Source organism: Lissotriton helveticus, chromosome 11 (genome assembly GCF_964261635.1).
Source record: "Lissotriton helveticus chromosome 11, aLisHel1.1, whole genome shotgun sequence".
Classification (NCBI taxonomy): domain Eukaryota; kingdom Metazoa; phylum Chordata; class Amphibia; order Caudata; family Salamandridae; genus Lissotriton; species Lissotriton helveticus.
The window spans coordinates 76,179,022-76,191,345 of NC_136072.1; the positions used below are offsets into that span (position 1 = coordinate 76,179,022).

Sequence of the window (12,324 nt, forward strand, 5' to 3'; positions counted from 1 at the left end):
TCCCACAAGGCACAAAATGGACATACGTTCTCTTACATTTGTACATTGAGGACCAATACTCATTACCATGACAATACCATAGACAATATTCATATCACAAAGATTGACAACACCTTCTTCTGTAAAGAAGCTACGGGACATGTTAGGAGAGAAGAGCTTCACTAACTAATTCTGCTCCACTATTAACAGTTTGTTTACTTGTTGTTCTCTTGCAGGATTGGGTTAGCTGTCGCCCGCCGCCTAGCACAGCAGGGGGCCCACGTGGTCCTGAGCAGCCGGAAGCAGGAGAACGTGGACAAAGCAATCAAACAGCTCAAGTCAGAGAACCTGTCGGTGTCAGGGACTGTCTGCAGTGTCACAAACAAAGACCACAGGAAGAACCTTGTGGACTTTGTGAGTAGAAACTACAAAAACGTAGTAGAACCCAAGAGAGACCATGAATAGTTCCTTCTTTTACAGAGAGGAGAAATTCAGAGTTCTTGGCCAGTACCTCTGCATACATGATTTCTTTACATTTGAGTGCAGAATACCATTAAAATATAGTTTTTTCTTTCTCTGTATTTTATACATTTGAAAATAAAATCAACAGATTTTAAAGGCAAGGATGCAACCCCTCTAGGTGCCAACACAGGTTAAGAAATTATATATGTGTCTCATAATGTGTCCCTAAAAGGTGATGGTTTAGTTGCATGTTGTGTAAGATCAATCTGCTTCAAAAAATCTTTAGCAGAAAAGGAACATTAACAGCTTCTTGACAGTACCACTTGAAATGAGGACAGAAAGTGGAAGGATGGATAATTTATAATTGTTCCACCTGACACTCTTGGTGGTGTATTCCCCCAAACTGTTTGCCTTCACCTCTCCTGTCTATTCCTGAGGTTTTTTTTGTTGGCATTAGGGCTCTGTGAACCTTACCACTGCTACCCATTACTAAAATGCCTGAGCCCTTGCCTTTAAATCTGCTGAAATTAGCCTAGGCCTACTTGTCAGATTTAAATTATCTATAAGTCCCTATTATACAGTAATGTATGTGCCCAGGGCCTTTAAATAAAATGCTACTAGTGGGTCTCATTGTGTCACCCAATAAAGTAGCACTTTAGAACATGTCTCTGGCCTGCCTGCCTGTACCCTGTAGGGCAGTTTTGAACTGCAATTTTGACATTGCAAAATAAACCTTTTGCCAGGTCTAAATCTTCCTTCTTAACACATATAAGTCACAGTTAAAGTCGTCCCTAAAGTCTCATACGGCAATTGCAGTATATTCAGTAAGTAGGGCATGTGGGTATGAGTTTTGCAAGTTCTGGTAGTGAAAAACACCTGAAGTAATTTTTACTGCTGAAAAGTCTGTCTCTCCCATTGACTAACACTGGGTTAAATTATTACATTTGTTAAGTGCCACTGTATGATTGGGAGGAGGTAGAGATGTAATATTTAGACTCAATTTAATTGTAATTTAAAGGCGTCTTTAATGGCAAAGTTGCATTTAAAGTCACAATTCTGAAAATGACACTGTTAGAAAATATGCATGTTCCTGTCCTAACCAGTTGTACCTTCTACCACTTCCCAGGGTAACAGCACTGTGAATGGCTCTGCTGTTGGGGCTTCTTTATTCTTCCCAGACAGTGATACAATGATATCTATGTGTGGGATAGATGGGCCATCCTACTAGGATGAATGGAATGGAGCTGTGCTCTGCCCCACTTGCACTACAAAGGGCCTGTCTCCTGCAAACTCATAGGACCCTGAGACCAGTCTTTTGTGATCCCAGTCTTCTTGGAGCCTTTGCAAGTGAAGGGAAGAATCTTCCAGACCCAGATGTGGTGGTAAGATAATGTGTTCCTCCATAAACAAAGACTGACACCAGGTATAAATACTGGACCCTCAGAACATCTTTTCAATACACTCCTGGACCTGTTGAAGACTTCTGAAGGACTGCCCTGCCAAAAGAAGACTGCTCTGCTTCTACCAGAGGATCTCCTTGAATCGAGGGCCACCAAAATTAACTCCAAGGGCTAGTTGGCTGGCCTCCTGTGTGAGCTACAGGAAAATAAATAGCTACTGAGGCCCTAAACCCTGCTGCTAGCCTCTGCTGGAGGGAGTTCTAACCTCCCAAGTTGAACCCTCAAGTCCTTGACCCTTGATAGTAGGGTGGGTTATATTTCTACAAAGCAGAGACTTAGAAAATTGTTCCGTAAAAATGTACTGGAAACTGCTGATGACCAGGACCTACCTACCAGCCAATATGGCCAAGGTGCATCACTGTTTGACCTGATTCTATAGTCGTTTGAGATACCTTCTTCTCTGCAGCAGCATATCCTGTTCAGCAGGACCTCCCGGCAACTTCATCTAGCAGCTGTCAGGCATTGATGACACCTCCTCAGACACAGGCGGCTGCCTTGCCTCTTTGAACTCTACCTTCTCAGGTGCTTTTCTTTAGCATTTTTTCTAAGTCTGAAGGTAAGCAGAGACCATGCCCCATACCATCCCTGGTACCCAACCCACGTTCCATCCCACGTTCCATAGAGATTGGTCTTAACTTTTGACTTTGCCCCGGTATCTTGCCACCAGATAAACGCAGTTGGTTCTTTGATCTCTTAGACACTATGGGGCTTATTTACAAGCCCCTTGCACTGTTAATGCAACATTTTTTAAGATACTACGGTGACACAAAGTGTACACCTATATCTACGAGGCCACACAAAGCCACTTTGGATGGCTCTTCATTACCTCGTAGACACGCTGTAAGGCAATGCAGAGCGAGTCACTTTAGTGCCTTACACTGCATCAGGGAAGCATTTAATGGGCATTGCAGTGGGTGTTCCCATGCAACACCCATGGGTTTTGACACATTCCCATATTTACAAGAATCTGTAAACCTGGGAATGCTTAAAAAATGTACGCCTCCCCGGGGCAGGCGTAACAAGGAGGAATATGTTTATTTCTCCTCATTTGTTTTAGTTTTCTTTGTGTGCGGAATTCGGCAGCATACATAGAAAGAGGAAAATGCCTTCATGGATTCATTTTGTGCAGGAAGGTGTCCTAGATTTTATTAAAAACTTTAAAAATTCATAACTCCATTTCTAATTTTTATTTAATTCGTTTTAGTGTCATCTTATTTTTTAGCATTTTCTCTATTTTTCTAAATCCTTGTGACATTTTTCATATGTTGTGTTTTCACTTTATCACTGTTGGTGTGCTGCATAAATACTTTACACATTGCTTCTAAGTTAAGCCCTGTCTGCTTTTGTGCCAAGCTACCAGAGGGTTAAGCACAGGTTAATTTAGTGCTTTTGTGGTTCACCCTGAAATGGATTTTGGTTATTGCCTGAGTGTTTCATCCTCGCCAACCATTAACTCAATCTTACAATAATGATTTATCAAACTACAACAAATGGCACCAGAGTCACACAAATCGGAGACGGAACAACAGCCTAAAACTGATAAAGTAAATACTGGAAACCTTTACAAGGAAGCCCCTAAACTAATAGGACTCACATTTGTCTTGGAGGCAAGGCAGATGCCTAACGGTTATTCATCTGTCAAGTAAATATCTCAAAAAGCATTGTAAATGTTAATAGGTCCCACTTAACATGTTGCATTTCACTGTCTTAGAGGTACAAGTCACTCTGTACCATAGAAGTACTCCCTGCATTAAGATGGTACACCACCATCCAAATACATACACAGGCATGCTAGTCATCATACATTCATATAGGCAGAGCATGCACTCACATAGGCACACTGCTTGTTGAACACTCACATAGACAACCACAAGACACACCATTCACTCTCACAGACATAACTAACTATAACTATACAAATCCTCCCTTTCAATCAATGGGCACACAGTTCACTTTACACTCACACAGTCACTCTCTTCAACCTGCACCTACACACCAAACTCGCAGCATAAAGTATAGGCTGAAATTCTGCGCTCAGCTACAATACTAAGCCTGCACCAACACAGCTCAGCCTACACTCACACATACATACAAGACGTCCTACACTCAGACAGCCTCACAGCTCAAAGTAAATGCAATGCCAAACTTATTATCCTGTATTTGAGTCACATATTAAAAAGGCACAATCTTGTTCCAACTAAAAGCTTCTCTGTCTGAATGATTAAGGACAAATCTGCTTGAACTGAAGAAACAAGCCTAAATTGGTGCTAATTTTACCTGTAAAATCTGCGGCCAGCAGGTGGGATTCCAGAAATGTTACTGTTATTGAGGATATTGGGCTCCTGGAGAACCTCCTCACTTTCTTGAATTTTATGCTGTGCAACATGCTCAGTGCTCTGTTTCATCACTGGGAATACAGGATCCTGTCATTCTTCCACTTGAATTGCGCAACAAACAATAAATATGATGTTCAGAGAGGCATAGTGTGCTCCTTCACCTTTACCAGGGTACTATTTGTTTGCCCTCCTGAATACCATATTTGGCACTCCACTGATCACCACAACCATGTATGGGACTACAAGGCTCCTGCCCCATCTGCTCAAGGTTACAACTGATAGAGCTGAAACAGAAGAACAGACTACCTGCAAAACAGGCGGCCAGTGCCACTTTGAATCCCAGGATGCAGAGCATATGCTCTTGGAGCCGGCTATCAAGCCATAAAGTTATAACTAGCTTGCCTGAATAGTTTCAAATGCCTGCTCCATCCAGAAAAGGATTCTATGTTCTACATAGGTGGGTCTATGTTCCTTTCCGGAGGCAGGCATTAGAGTTGGTGGCAGCCTGCATCACTTTTACTGTCATCACCAGGGGGCACGTGTCTTACACCACCATATTGACAAATTGTTCGGCCCACTCATCTTCTTCCTTGACTCCAGTGCCTCAACATGAATTTGGCTGGTTTGTGGGCTCTTGGGCTGTACATGTCTTCAAAGTCATACATCTGTAGCTAGATGGCCCACCTCTCAATCCTCGGTGGAGGGTTTTGGGATATGCCCGCAAAAGCAGGACTAGTGGTTTGTGATCTATGAAAACCTATTTGGATTGTCCATCCAAATAGAGTTGGAATTGGTGGCAGCCCCATCAAACTGCCAGGGCCTCCCTTTCTATTTGTTCGCACTGGCTCTCAGTGTCTGAGCGTGCCCTGCAATGGGGACCCAGGTCTTGTGGCTCTTCTCCTGCAACAGCCTGATTCCCAATCCAATAGAGGTTCCATCTAATACTAGTTCTGTGTTACAGAGGGGCTCATAGTAGGCCATTGTGTCTCAGCAGTGTGCCTTTCAACCTCTTGAAAGCAATCCCCACCTTGGCATGCTATTCCCACTTGGCATCTATCCTCATGAGTGCAAACAGTTGCTCCAAAATGGTGGATAGGTTTGAATAAATTACCCGTAGTAGCTAGCCATATTCACGAAGCTTCGACCTCTGCTGTGTTCCTTGGCATTGGTGCTTCTTCTTTCTTTGAGCCACCTTGCGGGCCTTCATTAGAGAATATGTAAACAAAGAATCCTATGAATTGTTTGAAAAAGGAACATTGCTCCCAGTGGAGTGTGGAGCCATTGCTCCACAAGCTGAGCTAGTGTTGTTCTAAGTCACCGTGGTGTTCTGCCAAAATCCTGGAGAAGATCAAGAAATCATCGCCGATGTTAAGAACCTCCCAAAGGCCTGCTAACACCTCCCACGTTTCAGTGCCGGCCTGGATACAGGTTTTTAGTTTATTACTTTAGTGAATTACACAATGAGTGCTGCAGTTCACTGGTTGTATTTAACTTACAGGCCCTGGGTACATGTAGTACGATATATTAGAAAGGCACAAATAAAAATGTAATGTGCCACTCAATTTTATATCAGTTTTGACATGTTGCAAAGGTAGATCCCAAACAATTTACCGCTGGTAAACAGGGGTAAAGTGCACAGAGTCCTATGGCCAACAAAATCGGGTTCATTACAAGAAGGAACATTTCTGAGGGAATATCATGGAAAAAGTAGCAATTTCCAACACCACCCGGCTACTTGACACCTAAAAAAAGCTTGAACTAACAAGCAATGATTAAATCATTTTTTTTTTGTTTATAGAGTTTTATATAGCGCAAACTTGACACGAATCGGGTATCAGAGCGCTTTACATTGCACCAGTTGCATTACATGAGGACAACATTTTTGACCTTGGATCTATATTTACTCGCAGCAATAACATTTTATGTGGAATTCAGCCAGCTTGTTACTCCCATTATAGGAAAAAATGTGATTTGATTGATATTTAGAGCAGTAGTTCATAGTACTGAAATAGAACATGTGCAAATAGCCCTTAAAATTATAGTTTTTTATTTGTAGTGAAGCCACAAATCCCTCTTAGCAACTGTGGCTCCGGTAGCAACAGTGAAAATCAGAGTGCTGCTCTGAGGATTTTCATTATTCTATCAGAGATTAAGATAAGATAGGGAGGAGAAAATGCAAAGAACGGCAGAGGAGTACAGCACTGTAGAGGGTGAACTAGAAAGAGAGGTAATGTAAACAAGAGGTGAATAGGAGAATTAGAACGAGAGTAAATGCCTCAAGTGGTAGAGGCAGACAGGCAGAAACTAGATGAAAAAGAAAGAAGTGAGAGAGAGAGAGCATAATGAGAAGAGATATAGAAAAAAGGGTCATGCAAAGAGGGTGATGGGGAACAGAATAGGGGAGAGAGAAGGGTGAAGGATAGAAAGATAAATGTGGTGTGAGCAAAAAGAGGAAGTTGAGAGACACATGTTAAAGAGAGAAAGATGTAGAGACCGTTGTAAACTCCCAGATCAGACAAAAGCCCCCATTAGGATGGCGGGCAGACGTTGTGCTTTAAAAGGCAGGGAGGTATACCCCCCATGTGCACCCCCCACCCCCCCGGAGTCCATGAGGACCCGCAGGGGGCCCCCAAAGCAATGCCGCCACAGAAAGGCATTCACAATACCACATTCTCATATGGCTGGTGGTGTCTGAAAGACACCGCCACCATATAGTACCCTTTTCCGCCCGGCCGACATGTCAACCGGGCAGAAAAGCGGCGGACGGTCTTTCCGTCTGCTGCGGACCCCCCAGCCATTATAATATGGCGGGGGCATTCCTGCACGGATGGTGGGTGTATCACCCCCGCCAGGCCAGCAGTGGCTACTGCCGGCCTGGCGGCGGTGATCTGCCCGCTATCCTAATGGGGCCCAAAGTATCTCTGTAAGCCTTTAAGGTGAATGCAGGACCATTGTCTGAAGAAGAAGAATTAACTGATCCTATAGCTTTTATACACTTCAAGTCCTTTATGACCACTCAATCATATCAGCATTTGTTTGTGGCCCTAACCCACAAGAATCTGAAGCATTTATCAACAGAAACTAATATTGAACAGCATTAGTGTACATCTGTGATTGGCCCTGACTTTATCATGGAAATATCATCTGCAAAAGGGGATAACATTAGCGTGGGGAGTCTACACTGGTGTTTCAAAAATGTATATTTCCTCTAATTTGTTTTATTGAGGATGGCTATCTGTGGTGATGTGATGATGTTGGCAGAGAACCCTAGCAAGAATGTGATGTCATTTGGAGTGTTTAGACTATGCGGGTTCTCTGAGTGTCAGTTATTACATCTGCTGTGGCTGTGCCAGCTGAGAAGGGACAGCTCTCTGTTCGTGATAATACATATCACTTGGGAATACTATTTCTGTGTCAGCCACCATCTTTACAGTGGCAACGGAGGACGGGATATCATTTGGCCACCGGTTCTACAGTCTATGGTCTTTATTGTCTACAATCAACGTATTCTGCTTGCTCGCAGTCTTACTACTCAACGTGAGTAATTTCTTCTTGTACACAGAGAGCCTTGCCCACTTTGAGTCTCCTCTTCATTCCTATTTTCACTCAATGTGATCGGGAGATTCATTTATTGAGACTCTTGAACTCTTTTGTTTATTGCTGCGTTTCTCAGCTCTGGTTGATGAGCTTTGCACTGGAGTTTGTGTGTGTGATCTGTGGAGAAGATGATTTGTCTCAGTATGTCCCTTACCGCAGTGTGCTTGCTCCTTTGCACCATTGAAATCGTTGGGGGCCAGAGGTGTTCACTCTTTCACTGCTGTATGATGACACAGTAGAACCTACTCGCAGGGAGGGAGTTTGCATTTTTCGATCTTCATAAGCCTCGTCATAAGCCTCGTCAGAACTGTGATCCTCAAGTTGAGGTCAGCGCGTCATCTCGCATATTTTCAGTATCCATCTTGGTTTGGGGAAAATCTTTCAGGTGAATTTCCCCGTAAATTTCATCGTGCTGACACTCACAGCACTAAACACTGCGTGTCATTTCTTATTGCGCTGACATGCACAGCGGGGAAATCTTTTAAATGAAGTTGCCCGTAAATTTCATCGTGCTGACACGCACAGCACTAAACACTGAGTGTCATTTCCTATCGTGCTGACACGCACAGCACTCATCTCTGTATGTCACTTTTCTTCGCGCTGACACGCACAGCACTTATTACAGCGTGTTACTTCTGAAATAGCAACAGCAGCTGTCATTAGCAAAGATATATTGATGTTTATGTTGAGTGCAGCGCTGGCAGACTTGATGTAAAGTACACTGTAAGTTATTCTTTGGCATTGCAGTGTTGCATTAGAGACATCATCATTACTGCGCTGATACAAACAGCATTTGTGTATCAATTGGCAAGTTCAAGCATCACTGTAGATTTTCATTGAAACACACAGCATTTCTAAAGTTTTATACCAGATATCCTATTTCATTCCGCTGACACACACAGCCTTTTTGCGTCTTCTTTTATACAACACTGCCATCTCATGGTTTATTTCTACATTGCATTTCATTTCAGTTTCTACAAGGAAGCATTTTCAAGTGTGCATTGCTTTAGGAGTATTCAACTTTAAATGTTGGCTCTATATCTAAATACAGTATTTTAAAAATATTTTAGTCATCTCTCGACGAAGATTTCACTTCTTTTTTTAATCAACATGCAGAGTGTTATTGCACCAACACCTTTTTTACAGGAACCAGGAGAACCACCTCTAGAATGGAAATTATGGTTTAGGTCCGTCAAACCATATTTAGGTGCAATTGATGGTCAAAGATATAGACCTGAAAGAAAAAAGAGTTTAATGTTTTATCATTTAGGGGTTGAAGGACAAAATGTGTTTGATCATTTACCCGCCTATGATCCACCCGAGTTTGAAGACCCTGATGAATTTGAAATTGTGGTAGCTCAATTGGATAAACATTTTACTAAAACTAAGAATATTGTAGTGCACAGATACACATTTTTTATGAGAATGCAGAAACCTGATGAAAGTCTAGACACATTTATTACAGCTCTAAAAGTTTTAGCTTCAAAATGTGAATTTGAAAATTTCACTTCTCAATTAGTAAGAGATCAATTAGTTGCACGATGTTATTGTAAAAAAATACAAGGACGACTACTCACATGTAAAGATCCTACCTTAGACAAAGCAGTCAACATTGCAAAAAACATTGAAAGTTCAATGGTTGATGCAATACAGCTTGAAACTGCTTTATCTAACTCTTCTATTTCTGGTGAAGTTTCCACCAAGTATCCTAGCGCTACTTCAGTTAAACTTCCTAATTCTATGCATGAAAATGTTTCTAGAGGTAATGTATTTCGTGACAACATTAGAAGAATAGGTATTTCTAGAGGTGGAAGAGGTTTTTGCAAAATAGACAATCCAATCCCAGCATGTATTGTTATAGATGTGGTTCATCTTTACATGTTTCTTCTTTTAAAAATTGTCCAGCAATCAATCAACAATGCGGACAATGTGGCAAAATGGGTCATTTTTCTAAAGTCTGTATGAGCAGCAGAAGAAGAAATGTTAGATGTGTAATTAATGAAAGCGAAAATGTCTATGATGAAGATGTTACCAATCAAGAATAAGTTGTGGGTGTTAAAAACTGTAATGAAAAGGAACTACTACATATTTCTGATCCTGAAGTTGATGTTACAATTGAAATTAATCAAATTCAACTTCTAGTAGACACGGGGGCACGTATTACAATTGTTTCACAAGATAAGTATAAAAAATTCTGGTCTCCAAAAAGGTTATTGCCACCAGACATTCTCACGGTAGCTTTCAAAGGTAGTAGAATTGAGCTGCTAGGATATTTTTGGGCCTACCATTTGTGTTTTAGGTGAAACTATCAAGGGCAAAGTATATGTTGCCAAGAGAAGAATCAACATTCTTGGTCTTATTCATCAAGCAGAGCTTGGTTTAACTATCAAACCTGGGTTAGAAAATCCAGTTTTTATTGACAAACAGATTAATAAAGGTAATTGTCATTCTTCAAAGGACATTTACTCTCTTTCTAGCACCCAGTCATTCAATAATTGAGAACACAAGTTCAGTAAAGTTTTTGAAAAATGTCTTGGCAGAATTACTAATTTTTAACATTTTATAAAACTCAATGAACTGCTAATCCTGTCAAACACAAACTATGCAATGTCCCATTGAGCACCAGAGAAGATCTTTCAAAACATCTACAAACATTGTGTGAGCAAGGCATAAATGAAAAAGTTGAATCCACTCTCTGGTTTTCACCCATTGTTTTGGCAAGGAAAAGGTCAGGATACTTGAGGATGTGTGTCGACTTGAGAAGTCTCAACGAGGCCATCTGGGTTGACGGTTTTCCTCTTCCATGCATTGAAGATATTATTGCGAAAGTTGGGTCCTCTTCATGGTTTACCAAACTAGACTTAAAGCTTGCATATCATCAAGTCGAACTTCATCCTCAGTCCCGACATCTCATGACATTTGTCACTCCTGATGGGGTTTTCCAATTCTGCCGACTTCCATTCGGTCTGGCCTCTGCAGCTGCAGTCTTTCAGAGACTTATGACCGAAATGTTTAGACACAATCCTAATGTTGTTGTGTTTCAAGATGACATTCTTATCTTTACTAAAAATAAAACTGAACACGACTCAGTCCTCAATGAAATTTTCACTGTGTTAGAAAGCAGAGGTCTGACTTTACAAAAAAGTAAATGTCATTTTCAAAACAAAAGAAATTGAATATTTAGGTCACATAATCTCTGAACAAGGTATTACGCCTAGACCTGGCTTAATTAAAAGCATTTTAGAAGCACCTGCTCCTCAGAAAAAAGAACAACTCATGTCTTTTCTTGGACTTTGTGAGTTTTATGCAACATTTATGAAAGATTTTGCTAAAACCACAGAGTGTTTCAGATCTTTACTCAAAAAAGGGGCAACATTTATCTGGTCAGAAGAATGTGAAAACGGCTTCCAATCTATCAAAAATCATATTGTCAAAGCACCAGCTTTGCAACCCTTTGTGGAAGGTAGACAAACTGTAATTATGGTTGATTTATGCGAGTACGGATCAGGTGCTGTTTTATTGCAATTTGCTAAAGGTAAAGAGTAAACAGTTGGGTTTGCTTCCAGGACACTTTGTCCTGTCGAACGGAAGTACTCAATAATTGAAAAAGAACTATTAGCTTGTGTCTGGAGTGTTGAGAAATTGTAATCATACCTATGGGGCAGATCTTTTATTCTCAAAACTGATCCTCGACCTTTAGTTGACATTCTATCGGGGAAAAATGTTGAACGCACCACTGCTCGGTTGGCTAGATTGTCAACAAAATTGTTAGAATTTACGTTTAATGTGGAGTACATTCCTGGAGGAAAGAACAGCAGATCAGGTTGTTTATCTAGACTCCCTATTATTGATACAGATAAACAGGACTGGGAAAATGATGTAGAGGAATGTTTTGTAGCTTGTATCAATTATGACATTCCTTCTTTTGCTGAGGATAACTGGGTTATTGAAACTGATAAGTTTGATATTCAAAAAAGGTGGGCCCAAAGAAAAATGTCTTTCTCAAGACCTTCAAATGTTTTGGAAAGTCAATAGTGAACTTTCTCTTGAAGGTGGAAAAGTCGTCAGAGGTAATAAGCTTGTACCTCCCACGTGTTACCGAGAGAAAATCATTTTGGCTGCTCCTTCTGTCCATCTAGGTGCCACCATTACAAAAAGAAAAGTCAGATCTGACTTTTGGTGGCCTAGAATGGACATTCAAGTTGATGAATTAGTAAAACAGTGTGTACGATGCAATACCAGCGGTAAAGTTCTTGTGTTGGGGGGTGCTGTTGAACTCCCTGTTTCTCCTCCTGGGAGAGCATGGCAGAAATTAGGTATGGCTTTCTTGGACCTTTTCATGTTCTGCCAGCCAAGTACTTTCTGGTGCTTGTTGACCATTTATCTAGATGGGTTGAAGTTGAACCAATTAGTATTCCCTATTCAAAAAGTGTTATCACTTGTCTTAACAAGATTTTTCTTAGAGAAGGCTATCCAGAAGAAATACTTAT

At 41.1% G+C, this 12,324-nt stretch overlaps 1 protein-coding gene across 4 annotated transcripts in view; it reads left to right on the top strand.

The window, feature by feature from the left end:
• Positions 1–12,324, top strand: part of LOC144791219 (dehydrogenase/reductase SDR family member 4-like) — a 232,906-nt gene that overhangs the window by 90,234 nt on the left and 130,348 nt on the right. For all 4 annotated transcript variants that reach the window (XM_078665871.1, XM_078665869.1, XM_078665872.1 and 1 more), the window contains exon 3: positions 216–393. In XM_078665871.1, the coding sequence (XP_078521997.1) occupies positions 216–393 (178 nt within the window). The remainder of the gene's footprint in view (positions 1–215; positions 394–12,324) is intronic.